Source organism: Oryx dammah, unplaced genomic scaffold, assembly GCF_014754425.2.
Source record: "Oryx dammah isolate SB20612 unplaced genomic scaffold, SCBI_Odam_1.1 HiC_scaffold_26, whole genome shotgun sequence".
Taxonomy (NCBI): domain Eukaryota; kingdom Metazoa; phylum Chordata; class Mammalia; order Artiodactyla; family Bovidae; genus Oryx; species Oryx dammah.
This window is the reverse complement of record NW_024070210.1, coordinates 19476049-19495671: the sequence shown is the minus strand read 5'-3', so window position 1 is coordinate 19495671 and position 19623 is coordinate 19476049. Positions and strand designations below refer to the sequence as shown.

Here is a 19623-nt window from a genome sequence, read left to right as displayed (position 1 = left end):
CATAGGGGGTATACTGTTAACAGAAGAAAAGTTCAAAAGGCAGGAGGAGCAAAGAATTGGCAGAGTCTGCACTGTCCAGAGCTGTGTGGAGTTTACAGCCCCTGGTAAGAGAGGATGCCCTGAACTCCAAGTACAGATTGCAGTAACAGAACCGGAGGCATGTTACATGGCCAAGCACATCCTGCTCAGTGAAGAACTTTCCACTTCTCCCTCCCAGCTTATTAGGGCTTGTGTTTAATATAAGGAATGCAAAAATATTTTTCTTTATAAGCAGCTTTGGTCGATTAGTTTGTTTAGGCTGTCAGGCAGCTGAGCAACTTAGGGAGGATTGTATTTATTGATATGCCTTCAGGTAGGGTTGATACGGGGACATCCGCTTCACTGATGTCATTAAGAAAGAACCACTAATTAGTTGAGAACCTGCTGTGTACCATTTGTATCATGTACCAGAAATACCTGCTACTGAGCATGCTGTAATTAGGCTGTGTGTGCTAAATACTGTATATTTAAGTATATACTGAAATTTTGTATATTTACAAAATTTTGTTTTCAATACTGTGTATCAGTGATTTCACTGGAGACCAAGCTGACTTGTTGGAGAAAGTCTGTGGGCCTTGAAGTCTGTGGGATTTGAGCTCTAGATTCTTGACTGAGAGGCTGTTTTACCTTTGGGCAAGTGGCCTATGTTCTTGAGCTTCAATGTTCTCATCTGTAGTGTGGGAGTGATAACATCCACGTGTTAGAGCTGCCACAAGGCATTGCCCAGGTGATTCTAATGAGCAGGCAAAGTGGAGACCCAGTGGTACAGGTGATGAGTATTTGTTCCATTTCATGGAAGAGGAAACCAAGGCTCAATGAGGCTAAATAAGCATAGAAATACGTTGTTCATGGTTGCACGGCTCTTAAGTAGCGTGGCCAGGACTGAGAGCCAGTTCTTTGACTCCAGGATCCTAGCTTTATCCATCACAGTGAGTTTCTGGCAGAATTCAAGGGAAGTTAAAGAAGCCCCACCTTAGTTAGCATGGCTGCCCAGCGAGTCAGCAGCGCAGGATGGGAGTGATCAGGTGAAGAGAAGGCAGACTCCATGGGATCTAAGTCACTAGTTCCCAAACCTGACTGTGCTTCCAAATCACCGGGGGACGTTTTCATTTATGTATCCAGGGACATCCTTTGAGTTGTAATGCTGGAGAAGACTCTATAGAGAGTCCCTTAGACTGCAAGAAGCTCAAACCAGTCAATCCTAAAGGAAATCAACCCTGAATATTCGTTGGAAGGACTGAAGCTGAAGCTCCAATGTGTTGGCCACCTGATGCAAAGAGCTGACTCATTGGAAAAGACCCTGATGCTGGGAATGATTGAGGGCAAGGGGAGAAGTGGGCAGCAGAGATGAGATGGTTAGACAGCATCACCAACTCAGTAAAATCTCGGAGATAGTGAAGGACAGGGAAGCCTGGTGTGCTGCAGTCCATGGGGTCAGAAAGAGTTGGACACAATTTAGCGACTGAACAACAACAAAGGGACTGTCTTAGGCCTATAGAATTAGAATTTCTGGAGCATGGGAACCAGGAACCTGTATCTTTATCACCGCCCTCCCCCCACCCCCTCCCACCCCAACAACCTGGTGATTCTTAGGCTGCTTATTTTGTTCAGGTTCTTGAATCAGCTCTTGGGAATCCTTAAGTTCTAACTGAAGTCCTAAAATGACTTCCTTAAAATGAAGTCCCAAGTGACTACAGCCTAGTAAAATCCTGGGTACCTGGCATGCCAGCAAGATTGACCCCTAAGGGTTGAACTATAGCCTATAGCCCCTTGTTTTCAGATCTTTGGTGCATTGCTTGAAACAGACACTCGAGCCGTCATGGTGTAGCTGAACTCTGAGTATACAGGAGACATCAAGTTGGCAGACTCTGCAGTAACAGAAAGTGTTGTTTGTTCTTAAGAGCTGTTGCTCTTCCTTCTTCCCCCTTGAGGTTCCTGCCCACTCAGTCAGATTAGAGCTGTATAAACAAGATTTTACTACCGAGCTAGCACACATCTTGTAGTTTTTTTTTTTTTTCCTAAAGTGCTCAACACTGCTGATGTCAGAAAAGAAATCCATTGGATTTTAATGGGCCGAGGCAAACAATATGAATTGGATATAATATGGAGGAGAGGAAATAACATCAACAGAAGTTCTTATTTGGCAGCATAAATATTTAGACTGTATCATAAGCAGGGTTTGATTACCTCTCCTACAAGGTCTTTCCCTGAATAGGGCTTTGAGGGCTGGGCATTTAGGGGTGGCGGGCACGATGTTTCAGTCTTCTTGCTGCTTGTGATGCTGATTTTAGTGGTGGTTTGGTATAAATGGCAACCCACTCCAGTGTTCTTGGCTGGAGAATCCCAGGGATGGGGTAGCCTGGTGGGCTGCCGTCTGTGGGGTGGCACAGAGTTGGACACGACTGAAGTGACTTAGCAGCAGCAGCAGCAGTATAACTGTAGTGGTCTGCTCTTAGCTGAGCATCAGGATCACCGGAGAAGCTTGGGAGACGGCTGGTGCCTCCATCTCAGATACTCCGAAGACCTGATGTGGGGGAAGGCTTTCTCCGGCAATTCTGGTGTCATTAGCCTGGCAGTTTCACTTGGCCAAGCACTGGTCAAAAACAAGACTGCTGGTCAGTTGCTACAATTCATTCTTTGCCAAGGAAATTTGTGTGGCTTGTTTTATTCCTTCCTCAATAGCAACCCCTGCAAAGTAGAGGATTCTCTGCTTCCAGGTAAAGACCCGAAAGTATAGGGTGAAGGAATCAATTGCCAGAGGCCACACACACAACAGCCTTGATGTGGCCAGAGCTGAGACGCCATTCCTGGTGTGACTTTAAATCCCCTCCCTTTCCCACATCATCGAGGTCCTTCCTACCTGCCCTGCTCAGCATCATTGTCTGCTGGCCCCTAGGCCATGCTTGCTCTGGAGAGGCCAGCGTACAATGGAAAACAGCTGGCCCTGGTTGTAACTGAAGCTACAAACGCAACGTATGTTTGGAGTGAATTGGAGTCCTGACTTTCAGAAGATTTACTAATTAGAGTTTGAGTCACAAATGTTCAGTTGTTTTATTATTCACAGGGTCTCTCCTCATATGCTTTCTACCCTCCTACATATTCCCTCTGATCTAAATTGCTCATGGATTCCAAAAGTGTATTCCTGAGTTAGGGAGGGCCCATATCAATAAACCTTGGGGAAAGTCTTCACGTGTGATTCCATCCATGGGTCTTTGTGGATAAAGAGCCTTCTTTGCTGAGCAGTTTTAATGGCTTGTTAACCAGGTGAGCATTCTTGATGGGATACACTGCATCTTAGTGAAATCTTACCAGTTCTGTCATTCATTAAAAATATTTAAGTACCTTCTAGATGTCAGGAATTAGAGGGGTCAGCCCCACTGACAAAGACTCTGCTCAGGCAGAACTGGCTTTCTAGAAGTGGAGATCCCTGATAGACAAGTGAGCAAAGTCATATGAATTCAGATAGTTGCAAATCCCTGTGATTTCAGTTTCCACATTTGACTGACTCCCACTTGGTCTCCTTGACATCAGATCACCGTTATGTTTTTTTTTTTTTTCCTTTCGAGTGTCTGCCACTTCTGTGGCTTCAGATATCCATACCTGTGTTGTGACCCAGGCTGGAAGGACCTCTTCTGCCTCCCCCAGACTCCTGTTCATCCCTCTGATTGTAGTTGTAACCTCTTCCTGGTCTGTGCTGTCATAACTGAGCACCCACACATTACAATTTCCTACATTTCTGGACATGTCACCCCTCCTGGTCTCTGAACATTTTAAAGAGGGACCATTTGTGTCTGATTTATCTTTATATCTCCAGAACGAAGCATTAAATTTTGTGCCATTGGATGGATGGATGCTCTGTGTTTGCGCCAAGATTAAATGTTGAGTCCTACGGCACCTAGTGGCGGGTGCTGGTATTACAGGAATTGCTTCGTGGGGAGGGGTGCTGAGTCTGGGAGGGGGCGTGCTAGCCTATCGGTTGGGTGATTTTTTGAGTTCAGCATGAATATGGCCATGATTAGAGGCGACGAGCTAGTATATAGGCAGTGATGATGGAAGAGAGGCAACATGGGACATTCTGTGAGTCTCTGAAGAAAAGTTAGAAATTTGAAGTTCTGAGGTTCTAAGGCGGAACTGGAATCCTAGGGATGTGTAGCTGGTGTCCAGTAGGGCTGTAGTTTGACCTGGTTCCAGCAGCTAGGTAGTTGCAGATCAGGTGAGGAGTCCAGGCTTCTCGGTTTAGAGGGCTTTCAACTATGCTGGGGCTGTGGTTTGTGACAGATGAGAAAACAAAGGCACAGAGAGGTAAAGTAACTCGCCCCGATCACTCAGCTAGGTGTGGAGCCTGGATTCAGACTTAGATCTGTCCAGAGACAGAGGCCAGCTTGTCACCACTAAGCTAGCGTGTCTCTCTTTGGAGATTGTGAATGCGTGGTGGTAACTCGTTTGCTCTTTTTCTCTTTTATTAGTTGAACATGTGTGTAGAAAAATATTATTATTGACATGTTTTCTTTCTATTGCATGTAGTTGAGTTTTTTTAGAAAAACATTCATGAATGTTACAAGTTACTGTGTTTATAAGCATGTGTATTTAAGTAACATAAAGAAGATTTTTTCTCCACCACTAAGTTTAAAAGACTCTTACTTCATTTTATTTAAAAGTAAACATTTATGCCATACTATAATAAATGAGAACCTAGTTTTTTAATTTTAGGAACTCCAGCTCTATAGTCAGCGATTTAATTAGAACATCCTTACCTACACCTTTTACATCTAGTACTGTCTAACATCTGTTGACATATAGACTAGAAAGTGCTTGCATCACTGTTTGAGAAATGATTCTTTCTAGACATAGGAAAGTTAAAATGACTTGTCTGAATTTTAAAATGAGTTGATAGGGAAACCAAAAATAGAAGCTTTTCTACTACATATTAGACTCACTAAAGTTCCAAACTAGAGGCTATTTGCATTCACTGAGCAGTCTGAAGTCCAGAGCTTGGTTCACCAGCCTGTTTGAATACATAGGAATGTTGTTGAGGGTAAGGAGTGGCCAGGGAAAGGCAGAAGGAGGGCTGACACCTTGGTTTCCAGGTCATGTCCAATCTTGCTATTATTGCAAGCAGAGAGGGAGGGAGGGAGAGAATATGCTCATCAAAGTGAAAGTGTTCATTTTGAAGTAAAACAATAGAAACCCAAGATGGGTCTGTTACATAGGTAAATGAGATACATAAATAGACTCAGGTTTTGTTTTTAATGCTCAGTCATGTTCTGTGTTCAGGTAAAAGAGTAAGTAAGTAGTTGTTTAAAAATGGAACTGCATGTTGTTCATTTAACTGTAAGAGCGACTGATTAGAATAATAATGAGTGTTTCCGTGTAGTACAATATTCATAGAAATACTGACATAGTGGGTAGAGATAATAGAATGATGTTCCTTATCTCTGCTTGTAATCTAACTGTTAAAATGCAGACTAATTCATAAATGAAGAAGAAAACAAGCAACATTATTCGCGTGGGATACTTGGGGCAATTAAATTCTTCACATAAACTGCAAATTCTGTCTCTTCCCCATCTTCTGCCCAAATTTGTTTTTATGGGATGACCTTTGGTACCAACTTATTTTTCTAATAAAATGTTTCCTGAGTTTATATTTTAAATTGAAATGGCCTTTTCTGTCAAGTATGGTATTTATAAAAGTTGTCTTTGATGAAAAGCCTATGAATTTTGTGCAAACAACCCAGGCAGGGTCTTAGATTAGCGATAACATTTGTATAGGACTTTTATGACTTGATACGATACTTTACACTCGATTTATTTGACCCTTACCTGTGAATACTCAGTGAAATTCACATTTTACTGATGAGAGCAATGTAGGGGAAGGTGACTTGGCATGCTTCTGGGCACTAGTGGGCATTCAGCATGTTTGCTTTAAAAGAAACAGCAAAGGAAACCAGCAGGTTATTTAACTTGTTCGAAGTCACCCAGTAAATAGTGCATCATACCAAGAACTGAATTTGCTTCTTTAACTAAAAAATTCCATATGCTCTCATTGTCTACTGCTATCTTTTCAGGCTGTTAAAAAAAAGGTCAAATTAAAAATATTTATTTTTCTTAATTGAGATGAAATTTGCATAACTTAAAATTAATTTTAAGGTGTACATTTCAGTGGCATTAAGTGCATTCACAGGGTTCTGCAGCCTTTGCCTCTATCTAGTTCAAAAATGTTTCCATCATCCCCAAAGGAGACCCCACATCCATTAAACATCCAGTCCATTTCCTCCTCCGCTCAACTGCTGGTAACTGCAAATCTGCTCTCTGTCTTTGTGGATTTCCCTATGCTAGATATTTCATGTAAATGGAAGATGGACTGTCTTAGTCCCTTCAGGCTGCTATAATAGGGTACCATAGACCTGGTGACCTATGAACAACAGAAATTTATTTCTCACAGTTTTAGAGATGGGGAAGTCCAAGATCAAGGCTTAAGTAGATTTGGTGTGTGATGAGAACTCAATTCCCTCTTCATGGGTGGCTTTCTTCTGCTTGGGTCCTCACTTGGTGGAAAGGAGCACTCTGGGATCTCTTTCATCAGGGCACAAATCCCATCACACCCTGTACCTCTTAATTCTACCAGTTTTGGGGATAGGATTTCAGCATATAAATTTTAGAGGGATATAAATATTCAGTCCATCACAGTGACATTTTGTGTCTGATTTCTTTTACTTAGCATAATGTTTTCAAGGCTGATCTATGTTGTAGTGTATATCAGTACTTTATTACTTTGGATGGCTGAACTATATTCCATTGTAGAGACAGACCGTATTTTGTTTAGCCATTCTATGTGTTCAAATATTGGTTTGAATGCCTGCTTTTAATTCTGATGAGTGGAACTGCCAGGTTATATGGTAAATTCTATATGTGACTTTTTGAGGAACTAACAAACTGTTTTCCACAGTGACCGAACCATTTTACATTCCTATCAACGCTGTACAAGGGTTCTGATTTCCCTACATCCTTGCCAATGCTTGTTTGAGTTAAAAAATTATTATAACCATCCTGGTGTATGTAAGTGGTATCTCCTAGTGGTGTTGATTTGCATTTTCTTTATAAAATATTCATATTTTAATACATAGAATTAATCATGAGATTTGATAAGACAAAATCAACATCAAAATGATTGACTTCGTCTATCTCCAGGAGATTTTTTTAAGATTGCCATCTGATCACCCCTAGAGTGTATGATTCTGAGCTTAAAACAAAGCGCACAAACCATGTGGCTTTGGAATGAGAAGCATGTATATGGATAATCAGACAACAATTACCCCTGACTTTAAAAAAATACCACTTAAAGTAATGAGGAACAAAAAGCAATTACATCATGTTTCATTTCCATGCCACCTGCCAACAGATACTTAGTTCTTTGTGTGGCAAAGCTTTCTTTATGTAATTCTTTCCTGTCTTAATGGTCTATTCACTTATTTTTGCAGTGTGAGTGAAGACACCCAGGATGGCTCAGGGATCCGGGGATCAGAGAGCAGTGGGGATCGCGGACCCAGAGGAGAGTTCTCCAAATATGATAGTCTACCGCAAAGTAAGGCGTCTGGTTGCACGCTGGGGGCACTGCTGCGTGTCTGTAACCTGTGGGGGTTGATGGTTGATGGGTGGCTTGACAAATGTTTTCTGCCTAAATGGCCTTGACTGATAATTGAACATAATTTTCTTCTCAGACCCTCTGATTCCCCAAGTTTAAAATTCAAGGAAGCTAGGCTGGTATCGAACATTTGAAAAAGATTATGTGACTTAGTTTTCTTTAAACCAAAGATTGCCTAAAAGTGCACATGGACATGTATTGTCCTTTCATGTAAAGGCCTTTGTGTAACATTAATTAATCAAATGTTCTTCAAACCCATAGTACTCATAAGATCTGTTCTGAATGCTGTTGGAAGGACACAGAGGTGTATTTTTATTTGGTGCTTCACAGCTGGTAGGAGACATAAGATGTATGCAGATGACTGTTATAGAGTCTAAGTGTTAATTTCTGAAATAGAAGTGCAGGTAGAGTGTTCCATAATCTCAGAGGAGGTGGGCAATTACTTCCAACCTCAGAGATCTGGCATGGGCTGTGGAGGAGAGGCCTTTGAACTCAGTTTTAAAGGCTCCACCGGATTGCTTTACATGGAAAGCAGAAGGGTAGAGCAATATTCCAGGCAATGAGATGCTTTGCAAAGGCAAAGAGCAGGAGTCAGTGAAGGGCAACCAGAACCGGTTAGCTTGGGCAAAGGATGACTTGCAAGTAATTGGAGTAAATGGAGGTGAGACTTAGAGCAGAGTCTGGATGGAGCCAAATTTTAGAATTTAATCATAAAAACTTTAGTGCCAGGAGTTGTAAAAATGACATTTTGGGGGGATTATGAGCCTTGCCCCAGTGTGGCTCTTATCCCCAAGTGGACTATCATCAAGGGTGGATTGGAGGCTTTGGCAGGGGTCGGGGGGGTGGTGCTTCTATATCCCACCTTGGAAATGAGCAGATCTGAGCAGGAGGTTTAAAGAGTCTGAATTAACAAAAACTTGGAAATAGAATGAATATAAAATCAGAAGGTGAATGGAGAGTCAAAGATGACTGGGTTTTTGCCCTTGGGTGATAGAAGGGCATCAGTGCTGTTAATTCAAATAGAAATATTTGGAAGCATATGCTTTAAAGGAAGGAAATGCGGCATGTTGGTTTTACTTGTGCATTGCTGAATTTGAGAAAATAGTTGCTGTTTCTTATACACCTTTTTAGTGTTTGCATGTTTGTGCAAACGGAGCTGAACTACGTCCTATTTATTATTAAAAATAAGGAAAATAAGGTCATACTCATTCGTTTCACTAAATATTTGAGCTGTCTGCTGGGTTCTGTGTATTCTGCAAGACTCTGTGTTCTATCTATGTTAATCATATGAACAGTGTTGAACTAGGTATTCCTGGATGATCAATATGGTGAATTTTTCTCTTCTCCTTGTAAAAATAGAACTCTCAGAGTAGTCTTGCTTTTAGTACTATATTCCTTAATCCTTTGCTTTACAAAAGAATGTTTAGTTAACCCATCTCTAAGAGAGATGCTTATTAAGTTGTAGTAAAGAGAAAAGATTAGTGAGGCTAACCAAGTTGTGAGACATGTAAAATAACATAAAGACATTTATTCATTACCTTCTTAACCCACCTCAGACCAGGAGACCCTGTGCCAAACTTGTAGGAACGTGGGGTTTGAAGTCAGACCTGGGTTCAAATGGTAACCCTGCCACTTCCAAGCTGTATGACCTGGAGTCAGTTAAATAACTTCTGTGAGTCTCTGTTTTTTAATCTATAAAAGTGGGGGGAAAGGTGGGAGGAAAGATGGTATCTCATGGAGTTATTGTGAAGATTCATTTGGATAAAGTCAATAAAGCATCTCACATCCTGCTTGGCACAGAGGTCGTCCATGATGAAGGCTTCTTTTCCTTTTATCTTTTTTCTGCTAGAGACAGTGACACTTGGAGAGGAAATAAATTATGAAATTATATAAATGTTGGTGCTGTTAAAAAGGTGCATTCATACAGCGAGTGGCCTTATAAGACACAGGAAAACAAGGCAAATATTTTTATATCATTCAGGAGATTGCAAATCAATGGATTATTAAACGTTAATAGGAGATGTAAAGGTCATGCAATCCAAACACCTTTCCACAAGAACATTTGGTATTATGTGGAAGGGGATAACTCCCTACAGGTTTGTGGGAACTTGATTTTTACTTTTTGGGTGGTATAGGGGCCTCTTAATTTTTTAGTGTAATGTAGGGATAAAGTTGTAAAACCCTGTAATTTTTCAGAGAAATGACTACTAGTTATTTGGTTTCTACATTGGAAATCTGTCTTGCTTCCTCATGACAAATCTGTGGTGGGTATATATGTGTTCATGTTATTTGCTGTGGTCATTAATTGATGTGAAAGAGACATTGGATCTATTCGATCTGTTAGAAAGAAAGCAGATACACTTATCACCAAGTATGGGTCCAGGACCTGGAATCATCTGAATCTAGTTAATTGGACTAACTTAAGCCCTAGTTGTGCCTGAAACATGGGATATCCAGCTAGTTCTCTGCTGTAGACTGGCCGCTGGCTATGACCAAGACTTACCCAATGTAAGACGCTATCCTCAAGGTGTAGGTACAGATTGAATCGTGAAACCAAGGTTGATTAAAAATATTTTCTATGGAAGTCCTCTTATGTAATGATTTATTCAAGGTTAGAGCTATAAAGTCAAACCTTTCCTCAGAGGTCTATAACAGAAATTTACGATAAAAAATGTGCAAATGGTGCTTTCATTTTGATTTTTGTTCTCTTACTTGTTTGTTTCTTTCTCTTGTCAGATGTTTTCAGTGTGAAATTTTTGCCTGGCCTGTGTTGTGTTGATTCAGATGCTGACATTTAAAAAGCTAAATCTAGAGAAATGGAGCTTTTGAGTAAACTTCCGATTAATAAGTGGGGTGATTATGTCCAGAGTGTTGTTGTGACTTTTAAATGCCAGTTAGGAGGGTAACCTTCTGACATATGAGTAATGATGGGTGAGTTTCTTAAGCCTACACTTTTCAGAATACTCTTCATTTTCTTTTCATGTTTTCTATGTCATTAACTGTGAGAAGTTGTACTTTCCCATGGCATGGTTTATTTATTGACTTGAGCAGGCTTTCTAATTTAGTTTTTTTTATCCTTCATATTCACATTTTGGATAGGAGGTGTTGCATGAAAAATGTATTGGTCACATTAAAAATCTATTTAAAAGAAAATATTAATTATTAATTAAGTTGCCTAGGCCTGTTAACTTTTTTTTTTTTTTTTACTGTTCCTGGGTCCGAAAGATCCTGGGGGTCATTGAACCTGGCTGTATATCAGATCATTTAGGGGTACTTTATAAAAATACTGGTCCTCAAAGGACCCTTGGGCTTCCCTGGTAGCTCAGCTGGTAAAGAATATGCCTGCAATGTGGGAGACCTGGGTTCGATCCCTGGGTTGGGAAGATCCCCTGGAGAAGGGAATAGCTACCCACTCTAGTATTCTGACCTGAAGAATTCCATGGACAGTCCATGGGATCGCAAAGAGTTGGACACAGCTGAGCGACTTTCACTTTCACTTTCAAAGGACCCTCAAGTTGTTTTTGTTTAATAGGTCTGAGCTGGATCCTAGAAACCTGAGTTTTAAAGTGTTCTCAAGAGAATGTGATGCCCAGTTAAGTTTGAAACACATTTATTTAGTGTCTTTTAATATATCTAGGCAGAGTATGCATTATAAAGTCATGGAGAAGTTGGTATCTTGAAGGGGGTTTTTGATTTTGTAATTATTTGCAGATCTTACAAGATGTAGAGAAAGAAGGCTCTTATCTAGTTAGAATTAAGACATTTTAGTGACTTCATCTTAAGAGATTTTCTAGTCAATATTCTCACTTTATAGATGGGAAAACTGAAGTATAGGAAAGATGTATAACTTGCTGAAGGTTACTTGGCAATTTCCCAGTGAACCCGTGATGGGGTCCTGGTGACTTGACAGGCCCAGTTGGTATCCTCTCTCCCATGGACTTATCAACCACAAACTACCATTTCTATATTGTCGGGGCTGAAAGCCATTAGTTAAACTAATGAAAATATCATGTGGCAGATCTTTGATTTTTGAGGTTATTCCCCACGGTGTGACTTGGGGTACCTTTGAACATTTGTAATGCTCAAGCTTCATTCTGCTTGCTAGTGCTCTTGTTTCTTGGGTGAAGGTGTTCTGAAATGTTTGCATTCTTTAATAATTAGTAATTCTTTTGAGTGAAAGTAGGTTGCTTTCTGATTTTATTTGGTTCTGAGTGGTGTTGATCATGTCTCTTGGCAAATTTCCACCTGGGTTGGTCATTTGATTTGGTAGAATTCTGGGAAATTAAATGGTAGGTTGTTGTTGTTTAGTTGCTAAGTTGTGTCTGACTCTTTTGCAACCCCACGGACTGTAGCCCACCAGGCTCCCCTGTCCATGGGATTTCCCAGGCAAGAATACTGGAGTGGGTTGCCATTTCCTTCTCCAGGGGAACTTCCTGACTCAGATATGAAACCCACGTCTTCTGCACTGGCAGGCAGATTCTTTATCACTGAGCCAACCAGGGAAGCCCCCAGATGGTCGGTATAGAGAGGAAATTGTAGCTTCCTGTGATCCAGGTTGGGAAGGTCAGGAGGTGGCACATTATGTCTGAAGATGCCAAACAGGGAGCTGAGAGCTCTGGCTCACTTAATGCTTTGGTTCTCCTGATGAGAAACGTCATCTTCCTGGCTCTGTTTCTTATTTTGCCTTCCTCCTTCCCAACTAAGAAATACTTATTACTAAAAAGAAAAAAAGAAAAAAAGAAAAAAAATTAGTCTACATAAAATAGAAAGAAGCTTGATAAAATTAACCCTGTTTACCCACAGGATAAACTTAATAAGTAAACTCAATAAATAAGATACTATTTGGCTTCATTTCCTCTTATGCAAAGTGATGGGGTTGGACTAAATAATGTGCCCAGAAGGTTTCAACAGTGATTTCGAGAAAGCTAGCAAGAGGACGTTGCTTCAGAATTCACTGAAGGCAGTTGTAGAGGCTGTACAGCTGAGAGTCGGAACCTGCAGACCCTGGTCACCAAGGCGTGATGAGGATTATAAACTATTTAGGTAGCAAATATGTATTGAGTGTCATTTGTGTGCCAGACACAGATGCTAGGAAGGCAGGATGAATGCTCTTCCCTGAAAGAACCCGCTGGCCAGTGGGGCAGAGGTGGTGGACAACTAGACAATTGGAGTGCACAGAGAGGGAAGCTGAGGGGTCCGGGAGGAGATAGAAGGGTCAGGAGGCCCATATCAGAAGAGGGGATGATGATGTCATAGGAGGCATCCAGAGAGTTGGGTTCCTGCCTTAATTCTTGAAAGATAAATAAGAATTAACCTTGTAGACAGTGGGAGAAGAAGTGTGGAGGCAGAAGGACTAACACGTGCAAAGGGACAGAGTTGGGAATGTTGTATACTGAGTTCTGGAAGCTACAAGTGCCTGCTTTCTTGGCGCTAGGTTTCTGTGATGAAGAGTTGAGAAATAAAGCTGGCTAGTTAAGTTAGGGCCAGATCATAAAAGAGCATATACATCAGACAAGGAGCGTGGATGCTCTGTAGGGATCTTCTATTTGTGTCTCTACACCCACGCTCCACTTCTTTACTTGCTGCCCACTGTACCACTTGGACTACGTCTACAGGGCTCCCAGAACCTCTGACTTTCAACTCAGTTTGGTCAACACGGGCTTGGGAAGACATGGAAGGGGGGAAGAAGAGAAATGTCAGGGTATTTCTTCGCTTGACTCTCTCTTGGCAAGGTTTGCCACGGACTATGTCCCATGACTGAAAGTCACTGCTCCTTTCTAGGCAGACTGCTCTCCTCCTCTGGGTCCGGACAGACTTTTCTTCTGCTCATCCTTTCGGGCCTTGAGATGGTTCCAGTTTGTATTAGTATTCTACCGCTGTACAACAGATTACCCCAACCTCAATGGCTTAAACAGAACATTTATTGCCACAGTTTCTATGGTCCATAATCCCAAGTGCAGGTCAGGTGGGTCCTCTGGTTCAGGGTATCTTACAACCTATGGTCAGGATGTAGCAGGTTCACCTAAAGGCTCAACCAGAGAAAGACCCACATCCAAGCTCACCTACATGGTGGTTGGTGGGACTCAGTTCCTCAAGGGCTTTTGAATGATGGCCTCGGTTCCTCACTGTGTATTGTCTGGAGGTGACTCTCAAGTTCCTTGCCATATGTGTCTCTTTGTAGGATGAGTCACAACGTGGAAGCCTGTTTCATCAGAGCGAGCAAAGAAAAGGTGGAAGGGGGTGGGTGGCAGTGGGAGTCACGCTATTTTAGAACCAAATCTTGGACACGACGCTCCATCTCTTTCATTAGGGACAAGTCATGAGGTCTAGCCCTCAGTCAAGGTGAGGGGTTTTGGCAGGAGCACAAATACCCAGAAGTGGAGATCATCAGGGGTCAGTTTGGAAGCCATTTACTGTGGTTCTACTTCCACAAGTCAGAGGTTTCTGAATGTGCCCTGATTGTTCCCCTGTGCCCTGCCACTTGTTTATACTTGGTCCTTTTGGAAATAAACCTTGCCTGAATTGCCTTGTATTTTTTGTGCCATCTGTTTACAGATAAGCCTCTGACTCATACAGGTCTGATCCCCAAAGTGAAGGAACCCACTGAGATCCTGTTTTTCTTCATAAGGAAATTCTCCATGAAGTTAAATCAGGGAAGTTGTGTGTTCAGTGTGCAGAACGGGATTGTGGAGGGGGGCTGAAAGAGAAATGGTGGGATTTAGTAAGCAGAGAAATAGTTTGGTGCTTTTACAGGAGTTCATGGGAGGAAAAAAGATGATGTCCAAATCAGTGGCAGTGATAACGTAGATGAAGGGAAGTGCTTGAGAGCTGTTTAGGAGGTAGAATCTACAGGACTTGGTGATGGGTAAGATCCAGGGCAGATTTGAGAATAATGAGGGGCAATGAGAGGGGTTTTTCATTAGGTTATACCTGAGAGTTGTCAGAAAGTTTGGGACCAACAAAATTTTGAACCAAGTAACTGTGGAACTGGTTTGCCTTCCCCCTCCTTGTATGTGAATAAATCAAGAGTGTCATAGAAAGAGTTTGTAACTGGACCAGCTTATCTGGCTTTCTTCTCACTGCCCCACTGGTTCACTTTTGGCCGTGCACAGGTTGCTTCTATGTTTTATTAAGTTCAGTTTGGTCATTTGTGAAGTGAAAGGTTAACTGGGCTGAATGATCTCCAAAGTCCTTCCAGTTCTAACATTCCAGGGCTTTAATGATTCATATTACAGAAACCCACAATTTATTATACTTGTTCTTTCATAGCCCCCTTTGCTTTCTTTTTCATTTTCTTTAAAAAGTTAACCCAAGTCAAAGCCAGTATGTTTAAAACAAGTACATTTTGGCCTCAAACATAGGGCTGTCTTTCATCTATTCTTTTTTTTTTTTTTTTTTGGCATTAAATAAAATTCCCAAGGACAAACTACAGAGAGTGTTCTGGGTAACTAATTTAATTGTTCAATCTGCATTTTAAAATTCCTTTCATTAAATATTTTGAAGGTTCTTAATTGCCTTAGGAAAAAACTGTTCTGTTTTCCTTTTCCCCTAGGATTAAACTTGTGAGGGGAGAAGCTTCCCATCACATTATCTTGGTTGGCAGGAGACAGGAGTGCAGGCAAGTCCCAGACCAGTGGTATCAGTGTCCACAGATGAAAGGGATGGTATTTTTAGTCTGGAGAACAGCTCAGTGTGGTTTAATATGATGTATTTCCCTGAGTATAACTTTCTAATTTGAAAGCCTTTGGTGTATTTAAGGTTTCATTTCATTTTTTCAAAAATTTCCCCTCACTTCGTTTCAAAGAGCGTAAGAGTTTACACTTTGGCAGACAGTTTATTACTCTAACTATTGATATTCCTGTATCGTTACACTGTGGAGAACCTTAGTGGTCACAGAATAGATTCCTCATTTGCAAGACTTTGAACAAAAAAACCTAAAATTTGATATATACCTGTGAAAGGAAAATGTGTGTATGTGTTAGTCGCTCAGTTGTGTCCAACTCTTTGTGACCCCATGGACTGTAGCCCACTAGGCTTCTCTCTCCATGGGATTTTCCAAGCAAGAATACCGGAGTGGGTTGCTATTCCCTTCTCCTGGGTTGCTATTCCCTTCTCCAGGGGATTTTCCCCGACCCAGGGATTAAACCCAGGTCTCCCTCATTGTAGGCAGATTCTTTATTGTCTGATCCACCAGTGTGTTTAAATCATTGCAGGGTAGGAAGGCTATTTGAAAAAAATCTGTTAGCTTGCCATCAGAAATCAAAACTGAAAATGGACAATGAAAGAATGGAAAAAATATACAAAGCTATAAATATAGAAATTGACATATAATCACTCCAAAAGAATGTCCATACCTCTTTGGTGAATAATAACCAAAGTTGTAAATAAATCAAATGTCTCTTGAAAGGGGGTTAGTTGAATAATTATTCATATTTGAGATGACCCCACAGTTAGGTTACTGGACTACTTTTCTGGTAGACCTAATAATTGCCTTGAAATGGAGATGGTTACTGACATCCCAGGATATGGTCAGATTGACTGTTCTTTATTTTTAAAACCCTAAAAGGCTTCACCATTTTTGTTCTATTTGCTAAATATAATAGTTATGTAGCTGTACTAATATTATTGTTTCCAATGTTTTAATTATTTTTGGCATCTCTGCGCTTACATCTGAAATCCGTTTTCTTTTGTCTGAAGAACTACCTTTAGTATTTTCTTTAGTACAGGTCTGCTGGACATACATTCTAGGTTTCTGTTTGTCTAAAAATAACTGTTTCATCTTCGTTTTTTGGAGGATGTTTTCCCTGGATATTGGAATTCTAGATTGCCAGTTATTTTCTTTCTACACTTTGATAACTTTCATTGTTTCTTGGCTTCTATAATTTTTGTTCAAAAGTTGGTTTTTGTTCATAAGTTATCTGTCAGTTTTATTGCTACTTTGTTGACTGTAATCTCTTTTGAAATCTTTGCTTTCAAGATTTCTTTCACTTTGGTTTTTAGCAGTTTTACTATGAGGTATTATTTTCTTTTATTATTATTAAAGTTAATAGCAATTCTTTATATTTGATCGGTGTTTGGAAAATTCTCAGCCATTCAATTGTCAAGTATTGTTTATGTCTAGTTTCTCTTTTTACTCTTCTTGAGATTTTGTTCATATATTATGACTTTTTCTTTGTGTTTCATATTCCTTATGCTCCTTTCTGTATTTTTTATTCCTCTTTGTTTCAACAGGGATATTTTCTAGCGACTTATTCTCCAGTTTTACAAATTCTTTCCTTAACTGTATCTAATCTGTGGTTAAATCCATTCAGTGGAACTTATAACTTTAACTATTGCTATTTAAATTCTAAAATTTTCATTAAATTACTGTTGATAGTTTCTAGTTTCCTGCTAAAATTCTCTGTTTTGTCATTTAATTCCTTAAACATACTAATCATAATTATTAAGTGAGTATCTGATATGTCAAAATCTATATCTCTAGCTGGCTTGTTTATATTGTCTTTAAATTTTTTCTAGTTATGTTTTACTAAGTTCAAAACATTGTACAACTAACATTGGAGAGGTAATTTTTAAGGCTCTGGGGGAATATTATCTTATTTCCCCAACCAGAGATCGAACTGGCGCTCCCTACAATGGAAACATGGAGTCTTCGCCGCTGGACTGCCAGGGAAGTCTTAGATAGGACCTAGTCCTGTTTTTGTTTTTTTCCTTTTCTGTCAGTTAGGCAAGTGGCGGATTACCTTAATCTAACTCAGTACTGAGATTGTGTAAAGCTGGATTTTAGTTCTTGTTAGAGCGAGTATATTTCTAGATCACCTTTTTTCTTGGGTGTGAGCTCTTCTGGTCCCAGTAAAAACCCAGGATGTTTGCTCATTTCCTCAACCTTGACTCTGACCTTCAGTTATTGTCCCTTAAGCTCCATGAGACTGCTGAAAGCACTGATCAGCTTCTTGGTCATGCCTTTGGCTTAAGAAATTGGCAGTGTCCTGAGTGGAAAAAGAAACTCTTAATTGCCAGGCTCATCTTCTTGGCTCTCTTCTTGCAGATCTTGGTTTAAAGTTCTTATTGCCTTGGTAGTGCTCCAGTACCTTCAAACAAATGTAACAAAACGGTTTTCATTCTTTCTGGTTGCTCTCAGCTGGAGGGTTATTCTGAAACATTTAGTCATTGACAGAAGTAGAACCTCAGAACATTGACTTTGAACATTATCTCTGATAGCCTTGGTTTGCTCTTAAAATGTTTTAGAAAAGACATTTCCTAAGTGGTTTCTTGGTTGAGGGTGGCAGTGGCAGAGATGAGAAAAATCTGGGTATGTTTAGGAAGTAGAATTGACTTGGAGGGTGAGAGAGAGGGTTGGAGGCTGATGACTCGGATATGGGCCTGGGTGTCTGGTGGCACCAGTCACTGGGGTAGGGAGGAGGAGGAGGAGGAGGATTAGGCTAAAGTATAATACCACCACAGTACCCAAATGGGATTTATTCAACCCAACCCAGTTCTGCAGAACTCTAGGAAGGGGGCCTGTGCTAGGCAAATAACTCTAATATGAAATGGTCCTGAAAGAAGCTTTATCTCAAGGAAATCTTGTTGTTGTTTAGTTACTAAGTGGGGCCCCACTTTTTTGAGACACCATGAGCCCACCAGGCTCCTCTGTCCATGGGCTTTGCCAGGCAAGAATACTGGAATGGGCTGCCATTTCCTTCTCCAGAGGATCTTCATGACCTCGTGTCTTCAGCTTAGCAGGCAGATCTTCATGACCTTCGTGTCTTCTGATTGGCAGGCAGATTCTTTACCACTGAGCCGCCAGGGAAGCCAAATGAAATCCTACCTGGCTCCAAAGACCTTTTTGGTCTAGAAAACAGGACATAGCTTATATCTGTCAGTATGACACTTCTGAATATTTTTGTGTTAATTTCCTAGGGGTGTTCTAATGAATTACCACAAACTGTGTGGCTTAAAGTAATAGAAACTTATGCTGTCACAGTTCAGGAGGCTAGATGTGTAAGGTCAGTTTGTCAGCAGGCTCACACCTCCTCTGAATGCTCTGAGGAAGAATCCTTCCTTGCCTCTTCATAGATTCTGGTGGCTGCCAGTAATCCTGGGTGTCCCTTGGACTGGAGCAGCATCAGTCCAATTTTGTTTCCATCTTCACGTGGCCTTCTGCTTCTGTGTCTTCACATGGCTTACTTATGAGGACCTACCCTAATCCAGTCCAATTCAGATCTGATATTCACTTAACTAATTCACACCTGCAAAGACCCCATTCCCAAATAAGGTCACATACACAGGCACCAGGGCTTAAGATGTCAACATATCTTTTTGGGGGGCATTTTTCAACCCATAATAGTTTCTAATTTTTCTCTCCCTGAAGCTTAGTGCTCCTTGCAAAAAGAAAAAAACCCGATCAACAAGTAGTATATATATTGAACATCTGCTTCTGGTAAGGCATTGTGCTTTATTCCCCTCCCCCCAACTTTTGTAGGGGAATAAAAAGTAGGAAACCACATGCTCCCTGTCCTAGACAATTGTACAGTCCATTTGGAGAGCCCAGGAGTGGTGCAAGATTAAGGAAGAAACTAAGCATTTACTGGCTCCCCACTGTATACGACATGCTATCCTGAGTGTGGTACATACACTGAATCATTTACTCATTAGAATAGCTTGTTAGGTAGGTGCTGGTCACTCTATACTACAGATAAGGAAACCGAGTTTCAGAAGGATTAAATAATTGATATGGGTATTTGAATCTGGACTTGCTTTATTTTAAAGCATGTGGTTTTTTTTTTTTTTAACAAATAAACTGAATTATGTAGAAAAAGAAAGGGAAATCTCAGGGCATTTGTAATTATTTACAAGAGAGTTGGTGTGTACAAGATGGGCATACAGAGGAAAAGACATTTGGAGAGAGATGAGTTGACTTACATCTTTAAGAAAGGGAGGATTTG

The 19623-nt window shown here is 40.7% G+C and overlaps 1 protein-coding gene across 5 annotated transcripts in view; it reads left to right on the top strand.

Moving 5' to 3' along the window:
• Positions 1-19623, top strand: part of RGS6 (regulator of G protein signaling 6) — a 617420-nt gene that overhangs the window by 17429 nt on the left and 580368 nt on the right. For all 5 annotated transcript variants that reach the window (XM_040226156.1, XM_040226155.1, XM_040226152.1 and 2 more), the window contains exon 2: positions 7518-7621. In XM_040226156.1, the coding sequence (XP_040082090.1) occupies positions 7538-7621 (84 nt within the window). In that variant the 5' untranslated portion in view covers positions 7518-7537. The remainder of the gene's footprint in view (positions 1-7517; positions 7622-19623) is intronic.